The following is a 22,986-nucleotide window of genomic DNA, read 5'->3' on the forward strand; positions in this document are numbered from 1 at the left end:
CGGAGTGAGTAAACAGACTCCAGACGTGAGGCTATCGGGATGGCATCACAGCCTCTACCTGGCTAACTCATTGAAGGTCACTTTTCATACCTTGTATGAACTGCTTGGTTTTTTCCAAGAAAAAAAAAAAATCACGATTGTGTCCAAAACCAGTTCGCCTAAAGAACTTGAATCGTGATTTACAGTCACCCTCTTCAAAGTGCAGTGGCATTTTTTAAATCCATTTGATCATTAGAGCTGCAAAACAGTTCTGTTTTCCCCACTGACAGTGAAGAAGCCAAAGAGATTAAGTGACCTGCTTGAGTTCATTCAGCAAATTGGAAAAGTAAATACCATAAAGAAGGCTGAGCAGCGAAGAATTGATGCTTTTGAACTGTGGTGTTGGAGAAGACTTGAGAGTCCCTTGGACTGCAAGGAGATCAAACCAGTCAATCCTAAAGGAGATCAGTCCTGAATATTCATTGGAAGGACTGATGCTCAAGCTGAAGCTCCAACACTTTGGCCAGCTGATAGGAAGAACTGACTCACTGGAAAAGACTGATGCTGGGAAAGATTGAGGGAAAGAGGGGAAGGAGTCAACAGAGGATGAGATGGCTGGATGGTATCATCAATTCAATGGACATGAGTTTGAGCAAACTCCGGGAGATAGTGAAGGACAGGGTTGCCTGGCATTGTGCAGTCCATGGGGTTGCAAAGAGTTGAACAAAATTTAGAGACTGAACAACAAGCCCTGAGGTCCTAGGGCTTTCATCAGCACCTTTCACCATGAGGAGCTGGGGATTTGAGGGGAGGCTTGAGGAAGAGCAGGTTAGAAAGCTGCTGAGGCAGCTGGCCTTGTACCCACTGCCACGGACACTGGTCGTGGCTGCATCGAGCAGAAAAGAGGTTTTGCCTCCTAGGGATTTGGGGGGGGGGGTCCCCTGGGCACTGAGAGTGTCAGGACGAGGCTCCTCAGTAGCTGTTCATCAGGAGCAGTGCCCCATACGCCACATAGAGCTGATGATGTGAAGACTCGAATCTGGCAGATCTGAGCCCCAGATATACAGTATCCCCCGCACCCTAAGATCAGTGCTGGGACCCCCACGGCTCATGGCCACTGCTGCAAACATCAGGCTTCTTCTCTGTTCACCAGCTGCAGATCCAGAGTCTGGGCAGAGTGGACCCCATGCACACACACATACACACACACACCCACACACACACACACACACCCCGCCCCCTACCCCTGCCCACTGCAGGGAAGGCCAGAGAAACTGAGTATGTTTGTTTCCCGTGGTTGTCATGTCAACGCACCCAAACTAGGGGGTTGGAACAACAGGAATGAATTCTCCCGAAGTCTGGAGGCCAGATGCCGAGGTCACGGTGCCGCGGGGCCAGTTCTTCCCGGAGGGGCCCTGTCCTGAGCCTGCTGTGGCTCCCAGGCTGCCCGCGGGCTTGGCATGTGGCCGTCACTGCACTCAGCCTCCCCCTGCCCTCCTTTGTGTTCAGGTCTCCCTCTACCTTCCCGCATCAGGCACCTCTCTGTGGATTCTGAGCCCACCCTCACCCAGGACGATCTGATCTCAGGATCCGTTTCCTAAACAGAGTCACACTTGCATTCTGGGGATCAGGATGTGAGCCTCTCCCTTTGTTGTTGCTGTTCAGTTGCTCAGTCACGTCCGACTCTTTGCAGCCCATAGACTGCTAAACGCCAGGTTCCTCTGCCCTTCACCATCTCCTGGAGTTTGTTCAAACTCATGTCCATTGAGTCGTTGATACCATCCAACCTTCTCATCCTCTGTCATCCCCTTCTCCTCCTGCCTTCAATCTTACCCAGAATCAGGATCTTTTCCAATGAGTTGGCTCTTCACATTAGGTGGCCAAAGGATTGGAGCTTCAGCTTCAGCATCAGTCTTTCCAATGAATATTCAGAGTTGATTTCCTTTAAGATTGACTGGTTTGATCTCCCTTGGTTTCCAAGGGACCTTCAAGAGTCTCCTCCAGCACCACAGTTCAAAAGCATCGGTCTTCAGCACTCAGCCTTCTCTATGATCCAGCTCTCACATCCGTACATGACTATTGGAAAAACCATAGCTTTGACTTGACAGACCTTTATTACGCTCTCTAGATTCGTCATAGCTTATGTCATTGCCTGTCTCTTACGGGGGCACAATTCAACCCACTGCTGTGAGCATTCGCTGTTTCATCTTCTGCAGTGGAAGGCAAGCCCCACTTCCCACCAAGCCCCATGGGGTAGAACTGTCCACATGTGGGAAGTGGTTCAGCCAGAGATCACAAAAAGCGTTCACTGCTGAGTCACTGCCTGCACTTACAGAGAAGAGCCGTCTTCCAGTCACCACCTGGAGAGCAGATGCCTGGCGGGTGGAGGGGGGCAGCAGGTGCCTCCTGCTTCATCCTCCTCTCTTCCAGCTCCAATGGCCCCTCCCTGCACAGAAGCCAGCTCCAGGCCTTCCATTCTTTGTACACTGGCGGGTTAAAGAGGCCGTTAATTAATTTTCAGAACTCCTGCCGAGCGCTGTGAGACCGAGGGCTTCCGGTCTCTGGCCGTGAGAGCAGCAATCGGGCAGAGAAGTGTCTGTATTTTGCCTTCAAGTGGCTCGTGGATTGAGAACCGTTAAAGGACAGAGCCCTGGGAACCGTCTCCCCTGGTCTGTCCGTGCCCCAAATCCTCCAGAACTAGCTCGAATCTCCTCCTAGGGCTCTTGTGTGAATCACGGAAGTCACACACATGCACTCAGGTGACCTGGAAGACACGGTCCAGCTCCACGACATCACGGTTACTCGTGTTTTTACTAGTTGTATTCATCCTAGCACCGGAGGCCTGGGCCCTGCATGGGAGGGATGGAGGGGGCTTGCATTTCTCAGGGGGAAGAGAGGGTCAGGGTTAGGGTTCTAGGCGCTTTGGTCAGCTGGATCGTTGGGGTGGGGGGCACTCTGGGCAGCGCGTTACCCCAGCCCCATTTTAGTACCTCTCCCCATGTCAGCCCCCAGCACCCCACCTCCTCCTGGCTGCCCGTCGTGCACAGGAGTGGCGGGTTCACACACTGCAGGAGGTGGTTCTTGTGCCGCTTGAACTCCACTTGGCTTTAGGCCCGGCCTCTCCTGGTGCTTGTGGCTGACTGCTCCCAGGCTCGCCAGGCTCCACCGTTAACACGGAAATGACCACAGTTGCCTCACCTGAGCTGAGCCCCCGGGGGCAGGGGGGTATGAGTTCCAAAGAGCCGCCCAGACGTAGCATCTGTGCCTCCCGCAAAGACATCACAGGGACCCTGGAAGTGGACAGCGGAGGCCCTCTGGACGGTTGGCAGTCAGACCTCTGCCATCAGTCACTTGGGGAACTGGTCACCCCAGCCTCTCAGAAGGTCAGTCCCGACCCTGCACTGCTGCCAGAAGCAAGCCAGCTGTGAAGGCTGCCAGGCTGCTCCAATTGGCCCGGCCAGACGTGGACACACACACACACACACAGAGGCACACACACACCCATACATGTAGACACACACAGAAACAGGGGCACATATACTCAAAAATACACAAACCCTTACATACATACACATATGAACAGACATGTGCGCCATGCTCACACGCATACGCGCTGTGTCTGGTGTGTCTGAGCTGCTGCTGACTGTTCTCTGCTTCTGAGGTCCAGAGAGGGACCAGCTAGAACTGCCTATCTGTAAACCACGTTACATTGGTTTGACTTGTGTTTGAATGGAATTTCCTGCTTTTTTTTTTAACCTTCTCAAGTGTTTAATTTTTTGGAGTCAAATATAAACTTTTCTGTAGCTCTTAATTCACCTTCAAGGCTTTCCTTCCTTTTCTACAGAATGTTTTCCTTCTTTGGGAGGCTGGGGTCTTGCTTAGGTAGAAGGGTGTTGTAAACACAGGACACCCAGGGCCTCCTCTTGCTTCCCGGCTGGAGGTGAACCGTCCAGGGCACCCCCCTCCCTCCCTCCCTTTCTTCTTATTTGCAGGACAGGCCCAGGCACCCTGCAGGCACAGGGCAGCCCTGCTCCCATCCAGCCTTTATCCTTGCCTGTGCGTGCCACCTGCTTAGTCACTCAGTCATGTCTGACTCTTTGCGACCTCATGGGCTGTAGCCCACCAGGCTTCTCTGTCCGTGGGATTCTCCAGGCAAGAATACTGGCGTGGGTGACAGTTACCTTCTCCAGGGGATCTTCCTGACCCAGGGATCAAACCTGTGTCTCATGTCTCCTGCATCGGCAGCTGGATTCTTTACCACTAGCGCCACCTGGACCCGAGCTCCATCCCTGGATCAGGAAGATCCCCTGGAAAAAGGCATGGCAACCCACTCCAGCATTCTTGCCCAGAGAACCCCATGGACAGAGGAGCCTGGCGGTCTCCAGTCCTTGCCCAGGCCTGGCCCAAAACCTAAAGACTGGAGAGCTGGCCCCAGGGGCCTGAGTTTACAGCCAGGTCAAGCAAACAACCCAGAAGACTGAAACCAAACCTTGCTTTTCTTTTTGTCACTCAGGAAATGTGCGTTATGCAAATTCCTTAGCAGAGTTCTTGGCAGAAATGCTGAAACACGGCTCTATTCCTACGTGTCTGTAAACAATTTTCAAAGCTCTGCAGCCTCACCAGGGCCTGGCCTGCCCACAGTAGCCTCTCAGGAGAGCCCGATGGGGCTGGAGGGAGGATAGAACAGGACAGAGCTGCCTCCGTGACCACCCTCTTGCTCCTGCCCACTGAGGCCCCATTCTTGAAGCCAGCATCCCTCTTAGCGAATCATTCCTGAACATTCTCCTCCAGGGTGGCTGTGACATGCCAAGGCCCATGGAGCCACTTCTAAAGTCCAAGAGAGGCCAGCAGAGTCCATGTGATGCTCAGGCCACTAGTCTGGGGCTCTGGTCTGTGCCACCTGTGTTTAAGGTTTGGGACTGATGAGTGGGCCGAGATGTGGGTAGCTGACATCCATCCCCACCATGGGGCCTCACTGGGTGGCCACAGGACCTGGGGGAGGCCCAGCACAGTTGGCCTTCTCGCTCCCCCAGGATCTTCCAAAAGGGAGCCTGGTGTCCAACGAGGCCTGGGAGGGGCTGCCCCAGATCTATGCGTGCCTGCATCCGCCCATCGCCTCCCAGCTTCCTCCCTGTGCTCTGGAGCTTTGCTACCTCCCGGCTTCCTCCCTGTGCTCTGGCCCTTTAATCCCATGACATGTTGTTTTCTCGTCCATTGATGAATGCACTTTTTGCCATCTCATTGCTCACCGTCAATTTCCTCGGCAACCAGGCTTCATTTCATAAACATCTTTGCCGTAAATTCTGAATCTCTGAGATTCAGATAAGTGATATCATACCATGTAGCCCAAAAGACTGAATCTTAACATCACCCCCAATAAATGGCCAAGGAATCTGATCTACATCAATTCCAATATCCATTCGATCAAACATCAGGCAGCCACCAAGAGCCATGAGCTAGTGGGCAGCTGCTAACAGGAGCATCCTTGACCTTGATGATGGAAAAAAGCAAATGAGAAAATAGAGCGGCATGATCCCCAAATTTGTTTTTTTTTTTTTAAGAAATTTTTTTGATGTGGATCATTTTTAAAGTCTTTATCTAATTTGTTACAGTATTGTTTCTATCTTATGTTTTGGTTTTTTGACTTCAAGGTATATTGGATCTTAGCTCCCCAACCAGGTCCTTGCATTGCATTGGGATCCTTGCATTGAAAGACAAAGCCTTAATCACTGGATTGACAGGAAAAACTCCTGTCTTTTTAAAAATAAGAGTAAATAGATATTAAGAATGCATGGGGATGGGAGAGAAATGCCTGGAAGGATACACTCACACACACACATATATATAATATATTGTTGTTGTTGTTGTTCAGTCGCTCAGTCGTGTCTGACTCTTTGCGATCCCATGGACTGCAGCACGTCAGGCTTCCCTGTGCTTCATTATCTCCTGGAGCTTGCTCAAACTCATCTCCATCGAGTTGGTGATACCGTCCAACCATCTTATCCTCTGTCATCCCCTTCTCCTCATGCCTTCAGTCTTTCCCAGCATCAGGGTCTTTTCCACTGAGTTGGCTCTTGGCATCAGGTGGCCAAACTATTGGAGCTTCAGCCTCAGCATCAGTTCCTCCAATGAATGCTGCTGCTGCTGCTGCTGCTAAGTCACTTCAGTCGTGTCCGACTCTGTGCGACCCCATAGACGGCAGCCCAACAGGCTCCCCCGTCCCTGGGATTCTCCAGGCAAGAACACTGGAGTGGGTTGCCATTTCCTTCTCCAGTGCATGAAAGTGAAAAGTGAAAGTGAAGTCGCTCAGTCGTGTCTGACTCTTAGCGACCCCATGAACTGTAGCCTACCAGGCTTCTCTGTCCATGGGATTCTCCAGGCAAGAATACTGGAGTGGGTTGCCATTTCCTTCTCCACCAATGAATATTCAGGATTAATTTCCTAAGATTGACTGGTTTGATCTCCTTGCAGTCTAAGGAACTCTCAGGAGTCTTCTCCAACACCATATAATAGTAAATGAATTCTCTTCTGGCCCAATGGGCTCATGGATACATTTTTAAATACTCTTCTTTGATAGGCCCTGTATTTGCTCCATTTTCTGTAGTAGTCATAGGTTATTTTGTATTCAGAAAAGTGATGCTGGAAACATAACGAGTGTATCCATGGACCCTGACTGGCAGGGCACCGATGCCCTGTTTGGACTATACAGCATGGTCTGTCTCTTCCCCACATGGATTCCCTTTTTGGATCCAAGTCTGTGTCACATGCCAGGTCCCTTCTCCAGCTGTATTCCCCTTTCTGAAATTTTCTGCCCTTCACGTGTTAGCAACCCTTTCCTGGGCCCCTTCCTGCCACTGCTGTTGACTCCACTGTATGTCCCAGTGACAGACACGGCTGCATCATGGTCCCCTCCTCCGAGAGGTGAGCGTCTTGCAGTGGGACCGAGGCTGAGGAGTGCCCTGGGCGGGTGCATGCTCCTGGTCCCAATGCAAACCTTTACGACGTGTGCTGCTAACTTCTTGGGAGTGGACCCAAGCCTCCGTCCATCTCTTAACAGCGTGGTGCAAGAAACGACTGAGAGCATCCTACCCCAAAGGAGGATGCGGGGTCCCAGAGGGAGCTCGGAGTACTGATGTCGTTTCCTCCACCCCCTCCACCTCACTGCCCCGCGTCCTGGTACAAAAGGGAGGAGGTGGTTTTTGAGCCTCTGCCTTGGCATCCCACATGGCAGAGAAGCAGGTCACCAGGACCTGATTCACAGATCAGATCCTCCAGATTCCTGCCACATAAACGGAAGGACGCCGTGGTTTCACAAAGCCTGGCCCCCGCTTGGCCCCTGACCCTGAAATGCTTAGAAAACCTGCCCAGGGAGGTTCTAGTTCCTGCCTGTCTGCCCAGGGCAGTGCTGGGAAAATTTCCACCCCCATGAGCTCCAGAGCTGCTGACAGCTCCTCCCGGCGGGAGGGGATTAATGGAAACCAGCGGAAGTCACCGAGCTGCTTTGTTTTTCTTTTAGAAATCATCTGCATTTTATTTTTAGCCATATTCAGAGCCACGCTCCATGAAAAGGGGGATGAGTGGCATCGTGGGTAGTATCTTTTTGCATAAAAATTGAGGTGTGATTACAAAGTAACAAAGCTCATCTTTTTTATTTCTTATGAACTGACTCTAGTCTGAAAGCCCTTCCAAAGCTGGCAGCATTTCTGGGCTAAATATGCACCTGCCAAGTGTGTATGTCTTGAAGTTGAATACTCGCTTGTGGGTATAAGCGCCAGTTCATCCTTTGATGAAAAACAAATTAGTAGTGTGCTGACTTAAGGGACCCCTCCTCGCCACAGCACCCCAGAAGTATGACCAAGCCTGGGGTCCTCCTCCTGGCCTGTTCGTTTCTCACCATTTCAGGTGTGGACTTCTCCTGGTTAACTGCTCTACAGGATCTTAAAGTGCAAAGCTCCTTATCTTAATGAAATTTCCATTCTTGATGGGAAGCTGTGATTTTGCCCCCTGAACCTTCCATTGCATTTTAATACCGTGGGAACACATAACCCCCTTTTTCTTTGGGGGATAAAAGACGCTCTGTCCCAGATCCTCAGCTGGTGCTTAGGGATATGGAGAAAAAGCAAGAAGTGGGTGAGGGCAGAGTGGAGATTCATGGAGAGGGGCGGGGGAGGGGCTTCCATCCTAGAGGGCCCATGGGCCTGAATGCGATGAACAGGCGTGTGTCTGGGGGCAGCTGTGTTTCAGCTGAGTGAGTGGGAGGCCAGAGAATCAGCAGGGTGGGCGGGAGTGGGAACCAGTGTCTGAGCCAGCCTCCCCTCCTTCCCGCCCAGCAGGGGACATGGGAGCCGTGGGCGAACCCCCAGTTACCAGCCTCCCCATCCTCCGCATGTATCCATGGTAACCCCGTGTTTCTCTTGGCCCCCAGTGGAAGGACTAAAAGTGGTGGAGATTGAGAAATGCAAGAGTGACATTAAAAAGATGAGGGAGGAGCTGGCAGCCAGAAGCAACAGGTAAGGTCTGCGCCGGGGGAGGCGCAGGCAGACGGCTGGGGGAGAGCACTGCGTAGCCATATGGGGTGGAGGGGGCCCTGGGCTTTTTTTTCCCCAGAAGCGAGGCTGAAGAATCTGGTTCAGCTGGGCTTGAGTGGGCACCGTCTGGGATCTGCTTTTCAGTTACACAGCTTTCTTCTCATAAAAGAGAGTTTATGGCCGTGGGAGGCGGGGAGGATGACGTCACAGAAGAAGAGAGGAAGCGTCCTACAGAAAATGGTAAAGATTCACACTCTCAGCTTGAACAAAGTCGACATCGATTATTTTGAAAAAGGGACCAATTAAAGGAGAAGGGTCTTTGGCTTCCAGAGGACGCGTGTCCTGGGGCCTCAGAGGCCCCGCTTCCATATGGACGTCCCCACAGCGCAGAGAAGGCGATGGCACCCCACTCCAGTACTCTTGCCTGGAAAATCCCATGGACGGAGGAGCCTGGTAGGCTGCAGTCCATGGGGTCGCTAAGAGTCGGACACGACTGAGCGACTTCACTTTCACTTTTCACTTTCATGCATTGGAGAAGGAAATGGCAACCGGCTCCAGTGTTCTTGCCTGGAGAATCCCAGGGATGGGGGAGCCTGGTGGGCTGCCGTCTATGGGGTCGCACAGAGTTGGACATGACTGAAGCGACTTAGCAGCAACAGCACAGAGTGGCCAGTCGGGGGAGCAATACCACAGTCTGGACACAGAAGTCACTTGTCCCTCGGAACGAGTGTCCCTCCATGCGTGCCCCTGGGGAGCCAAGGTGCCGAAATCCATGAAAAAAAATCCCCAAGCACTTCTTGGAGAGTGGGGTTTTGGGTGCAGCGGGACCCCTGGCCAAACTGGGGTCAAAGCAGAGGTTCAGGTTGGGGGTGGAGATGCCCCGTTGGCCGAGATGACGCAGGATGTGGTGCACGCATGGAGTGTGGACTGTGTGCAGGGTTGTGCTGGGTGCTTTCTGATGCGACCAGCTCTGCCTGTCTGCCCTCTGGGGTTGCTTCATGCCCACGGTCACCTGTCCAGAGCCCGCGTGGTGACGATGTGGCCTGTCACCCCCAGAACACTATGCCACTAGGGTGCCTGAGGTTACACTGGGCCTAATGGGACTTAGCAGGACTCCTGGGCCCACTCACAGCCCTGTGCAAACACACCAGATCGTCTTACAAGGCCGCCTGACACCCTGTAGGTCATTGTCGGAATTTTCAAAATTGAGGGCAACCTGCTTAGTGGGGAGGGTGGCTGAGTGCGGGGCCTTTGGGCCAGGAGGGGACAGGGAAGCTGGTGGTCCCGCCAGAGAGTGGTGAGGCTGGCAGCCTCGGGGTGGGCTCAGGGGCACGTCTTCCCAGGACCACGCCATGTCCTTGTCATACTTGTCATCAGTTTGGATTCTCTGAGACCAGCCTGGGACCGGCTGCCTGTGGCCCAGTGCCATGTCTGCTGCAGCGAGAGAGGGCAGGGGTGTGCTCTGGGCCCCGTCCCCCACCTTCCCTCTGTGGAATCGCCTCACCCACAAACATGTTGCATCCATGGAGCCCACAGAGCACTTGTGCGAGACAGGTCGGCTTTTTTGAGGTATAGTTGGTTCCCAGGTGGCGCGGCGGTAAAGAGTCCTGCACCGCAGGAGATGCAAGTTTGATCCCTGGGTCGGGAAGATCCGAACTAGATCCCCTGGAAAAGGAAATGACAACCGGCTCCAGTATCCTTGCCTGGGAAATCCCATCGACAAAGGAGCCTGGTAGGCTGCAGTCCATGAGGTTGCAAAGAGTCAGACATGATGTAGCAACTGAGCACACAGGTTAGTTGAAGGTGCACATGGTAGGAAGGGGTTTTATATGCAGCCTCTCATCCCTTCTCAAATGACTGACTCCTGCCACCTCCCTGGAACAGCCGGGGTAAGTCATGAGCCCCCGCCAGGCTGCAGGCACCCTCATCTGTACAGAGCCCAGTGAGGGCAGGGGCCAGGCAGTGCTTCCGGTATGGTCTCTGACATGCACTGGCCATTCGGATCGCAAGAGAAAAATCAGAATTTCACCCGGGTTGTGTTAGTTTCCTGCGGTTGCTGTAACAAAGTACCACTAACGGGGGGCTGAAAACAGTAGTTTCTTTTCCCACAGTTCTGAGCATTAGAAATCTGAACCAAAGCTGTCAGGAAGGCCAGGCTCCCCAGGAAGGCTCTCGGGGGACCTGTTCCAGGCCTCTCTTCCAGCTTCTGGGGGTGTTGGTGATTCTTGGGGCTCCTTGGCTTGCAGGGCATTACTGCAGGGTCTGCCTCTGTCTCCACATGGCCTTTCTCTGTGTGTGTCTATCTCTGTCCAAGTGTCCCCTGTCACCCGTCAACTCACACAGATGTGAGAGCTGGACAGGAAAGAAGGCTGAGTCCCGAAGAATGGATGCTTATGAGCTGTGGTGCTGGAGAAGACTCTTGAGCATCCCTTGGACAGCAAGGAGATCAAACCAGTAAATCCTAAAGGAAATCAACCCTGAATTTTCACTGGAAGGACTGATGCTGAAGCTGAAGCTCAATACTTTGGCCACCTGATGCGAAGAACTGACTAATTGGAAAGGACCCTGATGCTGGGAAAGATTGAGGGCAAGAGGAGAAGGGGTGACAGAGAATGAGTTGGTTGGATGGCATCACCAATTCAGTGGACATGAACTTGGGCAAACTCAAGGAGATAGTGAAGGACAGGGAACCCTGGCCTGCCTCAGTCGATGGGGAGGTTGGGGCTGAGGGTGGGGGCAAAGAATCAGATATGACTTGGTGACTGAACGACAGTAGTCATACTGGGTGAGGGGTCACCTTCCTCCAGCATGGCCGATCTGAACTCATTACATCTGTGACAGCCCTGTTCCAAATGAGGTCACAGCCACAGGTGCTATTAGGACCTCAGGGTATGAGGACACAAAGGGGAGAAAACACACCACGTGGAGAAGACCCGCCTGATCTCTGAGCACAGGGGAGATGAGATGTCCCCTGCAGGTGCCCCTCTGGGGCAGAGAGAGCTGGGCTCATCCAAGTGTTGAAGCCCCTTCCGTATGCCGCCCCCTGCCAGAAGTGCATTCTTGGAGCTCACAGTGCTGCGGTAATCCGAAGAGGCGCCCTCCCTGTGTCATAACCAAGTCTAGAGCGATGTCATCTCAGCCAGAGGTTTTCACAGCAGCCATGTAGGTGAGAGACGAGTAATTGTAACTCTTCATTCAAAAATAGAGTAGCATAAAGTCTCAAACATTGCAACACAATCGGAAGAAGGAAATCTAGCCTCCTGGGCGTAGGTCTGATCCACAGCAGCATCACCCACCTGGGACCCTGGCCCAGGAGCCCAGCGGCCTCCTGTGCCCTGTACAAACAGCCCTGCCCTTTTCTATATGGAGAAATTGACTCAGACAGAGGGTAAGTCATTTGCATTGCCCTCCTCAGTCTCTGTTGATGGCAGGGTTCCATCCTAACTAATCACACAGAGGGTCAGGCCATTCAGTGTCCCAGGACCTGGCTTGTTACCTGGGACCAGCTTTGTTACCTGGGATCACATGGCTGAGCAGCTCTTTCTGACGATGTCAGCCCAGCTGGGCAGTGGTCCTGCCTATGGCAGGGCTGAGAGAGGAACAAAGGTCCCAGTCTGGGTGAGCCCAGCTCTGTACTCGCTCAGGTGGTCAGTGAGTCTGAAGTGATGACCACCTTCACCCACCCATGAGCACACCACAGTGTGGCCTTGGAGCCAGGGGTCTGCATGGACCAAAACCATCTTTCCCCAGGGAATAACAGGATAGTGGTTGGGTTGGATCAGACTCAGACCCACAGACACCTTCGGAGCGGGCAAGAGTCCCCTGAGACCCAGGCCTTGGGTTTCTCTTGGCTTTTCCCCAAGACGAAAGAAGGCGAATCGCCCGCCCAGCTGTAGGGCAAGGTCCGACCTCGCTGAGCACGTGTCCACAGAGTGGAGCGGAAGGTTCATCCCAACGGGGCTCTGCGGGAACCCTCAGGGCAGCATCCAAGGGCCCTGGAGCCCACGGTCTCTGCTTCTGTCCCAAACACATGGCCTTGACCACTGGGCTGAGCCCCAGGAGAGGGAGGGCTGGGAGCACAGAACACAAAAGCAAAAACCCGCCCCAAATAGAAAAGGAGAGACACCATGCCAGAGGCTCTGTCAGCTGGAGGATGCTGGTTCCCGTGGCAACGGGCACAGAGGGAGCTGGCAGGGGCACCTTGCTGACGTGGGCAGGCCCTGGCAGGACCTCCCAATGCTGGGGTTTTCGAGCAAGCAGAGAGATCCCAGCAGTCAAACCATCCTGGATGGCAAAAGCCCTCCTGGGAAAGGTGCACAACCAGCCTGCCCAGCACGCGTGCAGATGTTGGTTCAGAAGAGGTTAAAACACGAGAAGAATAATGACAATGCTGCGTGTGGTCTTCAGAGCGTAGACCAGCTCTCACTGCTCAGACGTGTGTCAGTGGAAGTTCTTGTGTACAAGGGCGACCCCAGACATCGTCTGGTGGGCGCGTTTTCCTGGTTCACTGTTGCTCTTTTGCTCACGCTGTCTTAAAATCTCCCTCCACACACGAAGCTGTCCTAAGCACCTTGGATGATTCTCCCAGGCATCGGGTGGAGGGAAGAAGCAGTGGGACACTGAGAAGATCACAGTGAGCCTCTTTTTCCAAAAAGGAGCAGGCGTGTTATTCTGAGTTTGCACGTGGTGTAGCCTCCTCGTCAAACCTGCAGACGATACTGGTGGTGGGGAAGAGTCGGTAATAACTGCAGCAGCCACAGTGCTCCCAGCTGAAATCCAGTCCAGAGCTTCCCAGATGTTCTTCTGTGTACAGAGACCCAGTTTTGAAAAACAACTATGAAATACCGCGTTGTAATTTTTTTTACACTTACAGAATTGTAAACAATCAATAGATCAAAATGCAGCCTCAGACATTCTGAAGGCTTTGGTCCAGCACGCATTCTCACTCACCAAATGAATGGGTTCTTTTCTTGGTAAATTGTTCTCTATTACTTTTCAGGATATACTGTAGGCAACGTTTCTTTTTCCCTTTTCACCCCAAATTCCCTGGCTTTACATAATACTTGTAATTAGAGATGACATAACAGACCTCCCTGTCGAGGTACTGTAATGATTTAAATTATTTCCCAGTGGGGGACATTCAGGTAGCTTATACTTTGGTTTTTGCAGCAATAGATAACGCTGTGGTGACTACCTTTGAGCCCTTTGCTTGCATCTAATTCTTTTCTTAAAGTAAATTCCCCAGCGGAGGCTTGCGGCTTAAAGGATATGAGTTTCTTTATGGCTTTTACAATACAATATGAATTGCTCTCCCAGGAGATGAAACGTTATCTATAGAGCTGCACGGGCTTCTGTGTTGGCCCCACCCCCTGTCTGGGACTCTCACACAAGGCATGAGAGGGGCAGAGTTTAGACACCCCCCAGGTTCCCTGTTTTTGGGGGACTGGGAGTTCCTTCAAAAGGAGTTAAGGTGCCCAGGTCTCCTGGAGCAGCCCCCAGATATGTCCCCACAGGCCAGCACACTCGGCCCTGACGTTAGAAGGGGGCTTCCCTCCAAAACCAGCGGGCTCCATTTGTTCCGTTCTTGTTGCCTCGACGTTAAATGATGAAACGGAGTCAGACAGCACGTTCAGCGTGTGTGTAAGGCGGGGCATCCTCGGAGTCCTTCATGGGAGGGGTTGATGGCCTGTGGTCCACCACACCCTGGCGCCCAAGGAGGATGTGCTTTTGGATGAGGTTGAGCTCTCTAAAACATCAGCAGTGCGTCTGTGACACGTTAGTGGAAAAGGCAAGCTGCCAGAGAGCGAGCTCAGTACAATTCCACCCTTGTTGAGAAGGACCGGGGGCTGCCCGTGTGTGTCCATGCCGAGGAAGGTTCTGGAAGGATGCCCTGAACTTAACAGAAGGCATTTCCAGGCGTGAGATTTAGAGGAAAGAAGTGGGTAAAATGGGACTTCCTAGTTTTTTAACTTTACTTCTATGGTTTTTTAACTTTTTAGAGTAAACGTGTCTTACCCACATCATGAGAAAAAGATTTTTAGAAGCCTCTCTAAAGTGAAGATGACGTGTTTTCTGAGAGCTCAGTATCATCTCAAGAGGTCCAGCAGGGGTCCTTGGGGTTTAGCAGTGACACATCTCTGGCTCTGTGGCTTATTTTTCTGGAACAAATAAGATGAAAGGCGTTTGTGGGGTTCAGGTTGGATTGAGTTTGGGGTGTTTTTTAGCAGTGGCAATTATATTATTTACAATCTACTATGTGCGGGTCACTGTGCTAGGTTTTCTTCATGTACTAACTCTTTTTTAATGTATTTTAAACTTTTTGTTTTGTGTTGGGGTAAAGCCAATTAACAGTGTGGTGATAGATTCAGGTGAGCAGCGAATGGACTCAGCCGCACATATATATATCCATCCTACCCCGCTCCCGTCCAGGCTGCCACGTGACATTGAGCAGAGTCCCCTGTGCTATACCGTAGGACCATGTTGGTTACTCATTTTAAATATAGCAGTGTGTGCATGCCCATCAACTCTGGGGTTTGTTGTTTGGGCTCCAATGAGGTCCCCACAGTTAGCTGCCCGGGCGACACCAAGGCCAAGGTGGTGGTGCCAGAAGTAATCTTTGCTTTTCTCTTCAGGACCAGCTGTCCCTGCAAGTACAGTTTTTTGGATAACAACAAGAAGTTGACGCCTCGACGCGATGTCCCCTCTTACCCCAAGGTAAGATGACAGCCTGCCTGTGAAGAAACCACCGTCTGTGTCCACAGCCTCAGGGCACACCCCCCCACCACCTCTGGCCCCACCCAGGGCCGCCCTGGCCTCCCAGCCCCACTGCAGTCTGCACATTTGCAAAGCCAGCTCTCGCCAAGGCCCTGGCCATGGCACACTTCTATTATTCTTAGGCAGAATATATTTTCTCGTTGACATTTGTTTAGCAGAAGTGGTCCCAGACCACAGCTTACTGCCAGGAGATCATAGCTCCTCCCAACCCCCATCGCCAACTCGATGAACAAACGGCTCTGACACTCAAATGTTACTTGAAAGAACTTTCATTTTTAACTAAATTATTTATAATCTGCTTCATTGCATCTCCCGTCCCTGAACAATATGTAGTTAGTATGAGAAGTTTTGCTTTTGGGTCACAGAGGATGTATCAGTTACAGGAGAGAGGCCCTTATTAGAGCAGGCAATGCCCTGGAAATTGGGAAGGCCTTCAAAACAGCTACGAAAGACGGGTCCCATGATGGTGGTCCTCCATCTCACAATGCCTTCAGCTGGAGACTGAGCGGGATCCTGGCCCAGCTGAGTTTTACATATTTGCCCACTAAGATCTGGGCTTTGCCAAGACCAAGATCCTCCAGACGGGGGCAGGGGGCTGGGGTTGCCGGCCACGCACAAGGCCAAACCCCCAACCCGCCACTGTTCCCACAGCAGCAAAGAGCCTTCCAGAGCTGCCAGGGGTCTCCCTGACTTGGATATGAAAGACACACTGAATGTTGTCCAAGGTCATCACGTGGACCCAAGTGCCCTTTCCCATAGGAATACATGACCCACGCCTTGGGACCCTGCCCTGGGAGTCACAAGGCCCAGCCTGGGTCCTGAACAAAAGGCACCCATCTTCCACAGGAGTTCCTTCTAAAAACACAAAGAGAAAGACCTGGGCGATGACTGGATTTAATCCCAAACACCGTGTCTACGGTCTGCTGTTTCCTCTGACGATGTAACCTAAACTCTGGTGTTCCATAGAACCCACAAGCTGTGTTGTTACAGCCCACGGCTGAACTAGTGACAGGTTCCAAAAACAAACCTCAGAATAGCTTCTTAGCCAGTATGTGAATGTATGCCCATTTTTCCCCCCTCGATTTCACTTTATTGTATTTTTTAAAGTCAGGTTTCTAGGGATGTCACTAGCACGCAGTCACAATCACCCTCTGCAGGTGTGGAGCACTGTCAAGGGTGACGGGCTTACATGGTCACATGCCCTCCACCACGATCAGGGGTGAACACTGTGTCTCCCCCAGATGCCCCCTCGGCCCCTGCTCGGTCAGTCCTAAAGCACTCCCCCAGCCCCAGCCCCCACCGGTGGGGTGTCCGTCCCTGTAGCGTCGTCCCCTCCAGAACTCTCGTGGGTGTGGCCTTGAGAATGGACCCAGGTGTCCTGAGACGGGTTGGGACGACATGGAGAAGGCGTGGCAGGCCTTTGTCCAGCACAGAGGCCAGAGCCAGCTCACACCGCTCCCTGTCCCTCCAGTACCTGCTGTCCCCTGAGACCATAGACGCCCTGCGGAAGCCCACTTTCGACGTCTGGCTCTGGGAGCCCAATGAGGTGAGTGCGAGAGCCATCGGAATGGGCGCCAGCCTCAGGGACCAGATGGGAGGCATCCCCATCCCTCTTCTCCTCTCTCTTCTCTTCCTTTTAGCTTGCTTCCCCAGTTTTGCAGCCAGGCTGCCCCTTGGGCTCGGGAAGGCCCTGAGCCAGAACCAAGGAGCATGTGAGCAGCAGTGCCTAACACCAGGATCTGGCTGCTCAGAAACGCCCCCACACCCCCCCCACCGGGCCGCATCCTGATCCCCCAGGGCAGCTGCCGAGCCCCCGTGGGAGTGAGCCTCCAGGCTTCGGGCTTATTTCAGGAGGGGGCTCCCACTTGAGGTCCTGCTGAGAGTGGTCAGCCTGGGGAGCCATGAGGACTCGAGGACCCATGATCTGTCACTCGGTCGTGTCTGACTTGTGACCCCATGGACTGCAGCCTGCCAGGCTCCTCTGTCCAGGGTATTGTCCCAAACCAGGGATCGAACCTGGGTCTCCTGAATTGGCAGGTGGATTCTTTACCACGTGAGGCACCAGGGAAGCCTTCAAGGACTCAGAGTAACTTCTTACAGCATGACAGTTCTTTTAAATTTCCCTTTTGCTGAGAAAACACAGGCATGGAGATTGTCATTTGTTTAGTCTATTACCTAATAATGTCAGATACACCCTCCTCTCTCTGAACCCCAAGAAATCACAAAGCCACATAGACCTCAGGCCGCTGAAAGCAGCAGATTCTCGCCAGCTTTTCGGTCATGCAGGAGCGCAGAAAGGCTCACGCTCTTGGACAAGGGCAGCAGAGCAACTTCCCTGCAGGTCCAGGAAATGGATCATGCACCCTGAACTCTCCTGCGTGAACCACTGTCACTCGCGTGGTCTCCTGGGATAAGAAAAGCCCCAGCAAGAGGGGCGGGGAAGCACAGATCTCGCCTCCACCCAACCCGGTCCACCCTGAGAAGAACAGCTGGATGGCACGGATGCTCCAAAATGTCCAACCAACCAGCATGCAGGACTGGAGCTGGGGGCTCAGGGAGGAGGGGCTATTGTAAGTGTCACCTGCCGGATCAGTGCTTGATTGAAGACAGACGTGGTGGAGGGAAGCAGGGCAGGAGGACAAGAGTCAGGTGTTCCAGGAAAAGCGTGAAGACCTCTTGTCCCAGTAGCTCGCGCTGAACAGGGGACCCTGTTGGCCTGTCCACGAGCAAGTGGGCCCATGGGCACTTAAAACACGCACCCCTGTTTCCAGCAGGTGGGCAAGTGCTGCTCTGAGCACATCTCACGCTCCCCATAGTCATTTTGACCTCCGCCCACAGGGAGAAAGAGCAAAGCTGGGGCCCTGATGGCAGAACCCTGCCATTCCTATCTCCACAGAACACAGGCTGCTTGTGGCCAGAGAGGGAATGCTCCACCTTCATGTCAGAGGTGGAAGGATCCCCGCATCCACCAGGGGGAGGCCGCCTCTCTGCCCTCGTCACTCCACCTGTGGGATGTATGCGCAGGTGTTGGCAGGGCAGGGCTAAGGAGAGGGAGGCAACCCCCTGCAGGTGTGCTTGGCCTGAGTGGCCGTCATCTAGCCCCAGGGTTTCACCAGCACACCTCCACGCCCCCAGGGAGCCTGGGGAGGGTTCCATTGCTTCTGTAAAGTGTCTCCCTGCCCGAGGTGGCAAACCAGAAGTGCTCACAGACAGCAGCCCTGGCCTCTGGGGGTGCCGTGAATTTTGGAGAATGAGCAGCAAAGATGAACAGGTACAAGGACACATCTGAAAGCTTCAGCAGCCCGAGTGGCCCCCAGCACTGCATCTGGCCACCCCCCGAGAAATCAGAGCTCCCGGGTGGTGGTGGTTCACTGACCCCCCTCCACGCAGGGGTGATGCGCCCTGCATCACCCAGGGCCCAGCCCAGCGTCCTCTGATCACAGACCAGACGGGGAGATGACCTCACGCTGCTCCACTCTCTCAAGGGCCAGCCTCTGAGCGCCCCCACAGCTCTGCACCTGCCCAGCCCTGCCTTGAAGGCTGCGGGACCTCGCTGTCATCTCATGTGTCCTCCACGCTCACCATCACCCAGCTGCCAGCCCAGGACCTGCTGCAGCGTCCACAGCTGCCGTAATGGGAGCAGATGTACAGACGCATCCCTCCTGCTCTGAAGCCACCACATAAGTGGTGCCAGATGGTTTCATCTGCTGATCACCTCCGCCTCTTGACTCTGATTTCACAGCAAACATTTCAGCTCTGCGGGGTTGCCTGCAGCCGCGAATGGGCCGGTGTGGCGGGGAGCAGGGGTGTCAGAGCTACAGCCCCTCTGATCCAGGACGGCGAGGGCATGAGCAGCTCTGGATGGCTAGACCCTGACTAGGTGCTCATGCTGCCAGCCAAGCTGGGGTGACCCGGCCACCAGCCTGGACACCAGCCCTCCTGCCCTCACGCCAGGACCCTGCACTCCCCATGTCCTGTCAAGGGCTCCTTCAAAGCCCCGGTTTCCAAACCTTGGCACCCAGTCTGTGTCTGGGCTGTCCCCTCAAGGAAGACCAGCATGTGGCCCCTTCAAGGACTTTCCGTCTGGACATCCTCCCGGGCCCCCACTGCAGGGCTGGGGCGTTTTCCAGTTTCCTAAGTGGGTTCTTTGTGATGCCACGCAAGTCTTTGCTTCCAGAGGTGTTCCTTCCGTGGCCAGCTCATTGACCCTTCATTGTAGGATTGGATTTGCAAAACTTCTAAATTGCAGTGTTTCTAGTTCTCATATATTTTGTAACAAGAAAAAGTGGATTTTCAGCTGTATTCCCTGAATAGGTGTGCTGGGGCTGCCATAGCAAATGCCGCAGACTTGGGGGTTAAATAGAAACCTGTTTTCTCACGGTCTGGAAGCTCGACCTCCGAGATCCAGGTGTGGGCAGGGCTGGTCCCTCCCGAGGCCTTTCTCCTCCGCGTGTCGACAGCCTTCTCCTCCTGTGTCCTCATACGGGCGTCCCTCTGTGCGTGTCTGTGTCCTGATCTCCTCTCATAAAGACACCTGTCCTAGCAGATTAGCGCCTGCCCTAGTGACCTTGCATAACCTCAATTATATCCCTAATGGTCCTCTCTCCAAACACAGTCACGGGGAACTCAGGGCCTCGACAGCTTGATTGAAGGGTCATGATTCAGTCCTTAATACACCCTTTTTGGGAAGAGAAGGTTTTCCTGGTGAACAGAGCAGACGGGAAGTCTGTGCAGACACCAGGGCAGGGCCGGCACTGGGGCTGAGGGGCACAGGTGTGGGTCCCAGGGTGGGGAGCTGGGGCACGGGGGCTGGTGTCCTGCTAAGGTGATGCTAAGTCAGCCCCACTCCGAGACCTCCCGTCTCCCTGGGCTCTTCTCCCAGAAAGCAGAGCCCACTTTGTCAAGCTCTCACTTTTTAAAGATCATTTAATCTTCTTGGCTTGATTAAGCTTCAAAGTTCTGAGTGGCATTTAAATAGATTGCAACCGTGACAGTAAATCCTCTCTGGGCCTGGAAGCAAAATCAACATCAAGTTGAACGGGGATTTCTGTAGAAGGCAGCTCAGTGAAATGAGGTTTGGGAGGCGGTGCTCCCCAGAAGGAAGCTTGCCTTCCAGACACTTTGGTTCATGCATAAGAAAGTGCGTCCCAGCAGGGCCCCTGGGGGCCCGAAGAGACGGGTTTGGGATGGATGAGTATCTGTCAACGCCGCTCCTCGGCTCCTCAGCTCCCAGCCTCGGGCTCTTGCAGGGTCTGCGGGAATTGGAGGTGTCTCTCAGAACCTCAGGCCAGGATCCTGACCCATCGAGATGGGTGCTTGTGTGTATAAATAAGTCAAGTCACTTCCAGTGTGGTCATTTGGGGATAGCGTCACGTCATCTGGTCACTGTCCCTCCTGTAGAGAATGCCATTGGCTTCTAACCCCGACTGCTCTTTCAAAGCCCCCACACCCCTTCTGGGGGTGCTGAAACCCCCTAGTCAGCAGGCTTGGGTCCTGGGGCCCCCTGGAGGGGAGGACTCCCCTGGGGTCCAGCCCGCCACGCTGCTGACCATCCCTCTGCTCCTGTGGCCCCCCGGGAGGGGAGGACTCCCCTGGCGCCCAGCCCGCCACGCTGCTGACTGTCCTTCTGCTCCTGCGCCTGCAGATGCTAAGCTGCCTGGAGCACATGTACCATGACCTGGGCCTGGTCAGGGACTTCAGCATCAACCCCATCACGCTCAAGAGGTGGCTGGTGAGTGTCGGGCCCCTGCCGGCCCCTGAGCACAGTTTCATCGGGTTTCCTGGGAATGGACCATGGGTACCTTCCTTTGGGCCTGGGCTTCCTGCAGACAAAGGCCACACTCCTGTGAGAATCCTGCGGGGACCCATCCCCAACCAGACATTCTCTGTTCCTAAGCTTCTGTCTTAGGAGAAAATAGTAGGAACCAGGGAGAGTCGTGTGAAGAGTGTGTTCTAAGCAGCATGTGTGCGGGGAGGGAGGGGGTGCTATGCAGGTGTATACATGTGTGTGCCAGTGTGTGTGGAGTACGTGTGTGTGTGTTCATTTGTGAGTGCTGGTGCCTGTATCATGCGGGGGAGGGGCTGTGTGTGTGTCCATGTGTAAGTGTGTGTGTGTGTGTGTGTGAGGTGTGCATGTGGGGGAGGGGTGTGCATGTGTGACTGAGTGTATGTTTTTCAGCCGATCTTTCTTTTTAATAAAATGCTGCTCAGAGCCAAATGTTAGAAGGCTGTGGAAAGGGACTCCCCTGGTGGTCCAGTGGCTATGACTCTGCTCCCAGTGCAGGAGATCCGGGTTCCATTCCTGGTCAGGGAACTAGATCGTGCATGCCACAATTACTGACACAGCCAAATAAACAAATAGGTTTTTTAAAAGCCTGTGGAAGGTTAGATGGTGGCTGGGGACCTGGCACCCACACGCAGCCCCCTTGCCCTCCCCCCAGCTTCACACCCCACTGTGGGTCCCCTGGGGACACCTTCCCCTATGTGGCCCTTGGGCACCCCTGGGCCCCTCCCTCATCCTCAACCCCAGGAAGCAGGAATGCAGTTGGATGAGGACCGGGTGGGAGTCGAGAGCTGGCATCGGGAAGAAGGTGCGGGGAGCTTGAGGAGGGTGGGCGGTGGGCACAGGGCGGACCGTCTCGTCCCGCAGCTGTGCGTGCAGGACAACTACCGGAACAACCCCTTCCACAACTTCCGGCACTGCTTCTGCGTCGCCCAGATGATGTACAGCATGATCTGGTGCTGCAGGCTGCAGGTGGGTCTGGGGGCGTCCCTCCTGGTGGGGAGCTTAGGGCGGGTCTGGGGGGCATCCCTGCTTGTGGGGAGCTTAGGGCGAGTCTGGGGGGCATCCCTGTTGGTGGGGAGTTTAGGGAGAATCTGGGGGGCATCCCTCCTGGGGGGGAGTTTAGGGCGGGTCTGGGGGGCATCCCTGCTGGTGGGGAGCTTAGGGCGGGTCTGGGGTCATCCTGCCTGCAGGGAGCGTAGGGTGGGTCTAAGGGCATCCCACCTGGAGAGGAGCTTAGGATGGGTCTGGGGGCATCCCACCTGGAGGGGAGCTTAGGATGGGTCTGGGGGCTTCCCACCTGGAGGGGAGCTTAGGGTGGGTCTGGGGGGCATCCCACCTGTGGGGAGCTTAGGGTAGGTCTGGGGAACATCCCACTTGGAGGGGAGCTCGGGGCAGCAGCTCCTCCACCACCTGGGGAAACACCACCCCTCCAGTTTGTCAATTAACAAGTGGGTGCCCACCCCCCACCCCAGGGAGAGGCACGTCCTCCCCAACCAGGCCAGAGCTGGGGGAGCTTCATCCCCCTGTGTCATTGCCCCACCCCCCTGCCAGCCCCCTCCTCACCCACCAAATCCTCTCTCTGATCCAGGAGAAGTTTTCGCAAATGGACATCCTGGTCCTGATGACTGCGGCCATCTGCCACGACTTGGATCATCCAGGCTACAACAACACGTATGTACATGGTCCTTTTCTCTTATCAAGGGCACTCTGGGTGTCAGAGTTGAGCTTTTCAGCTCAACCCCCTGCCAGTTCCCAGCGGGAGCTGTCAGCGAAGCACTCCTGAGCCCCCAGCTCCACCCCACCTCTGTAGGACGCAGCCTTCCCACCAAGGACTTTGTCCAGGGCCAGGCCTTCCCAGCAGGATCCCAGACCCCAGGGGACTGCCTCAGCCCTCTGTGGTCCTGGCTGCAGGTCTGCGTC

General features: G+C 54.1%; 1 protein-coding gene across 3 annotated transcripts in view; it reads left to right on the forward strand.

Annotated features, from left to right (window-relative positions):
- The window catches only part of PDE9A (phosphodiesterase 9A), a 104,589-nt gene that overhangs the window by 70,240 nt on the left and 11,363 nt on the right, over positions 1–22,986 (forward strand). For all 3 annotated transcript variants that reach the window (XM_027546933.1, XM_027546943.1, XM_027546953.1), the window contains 6 exons: positions 8,405–8,489; positions 15,140–15,221; positions 16,753–16,827; positions 20,926–21,012; positions 21,931–22,035; positions 22,655–22,737. In XM_027546933.1, coding sequence (XP_027402734.1) covers positions 8,405–8,489; positions 15,140–15,221; positions 16,753–16,827; positions 20,926–21,012; positions 21,931–22,035; positions 22,655–22,737 — 517 coding nt within the window. The remainder of the gene's footprint in view (positions 1–8,404; positions 8,490–15,139; positions 15,222–16,752; positions 16,828–20,925; positions 21,013–21,930; positions 22,036–22,654; positions 22,738–22,986) is intronic.

This window comes from Bos indicus x Bos taurus, chromosome 1 (assembly GCF_003369695.1).
Source record: "Bos indicus x Bos taurus breed Angus x Brahman F1 hybrid chromosome 1, Bos_hybrid_MaternalHap_v2.0, whole genome shotgun sequence".
Taxonomy (NCBI): Eukaryota; Metazoa; Chordata; class Mammalia; order Artiodactyla; family Bovidae; genus Bos; species Bos indicus x Bos taurus.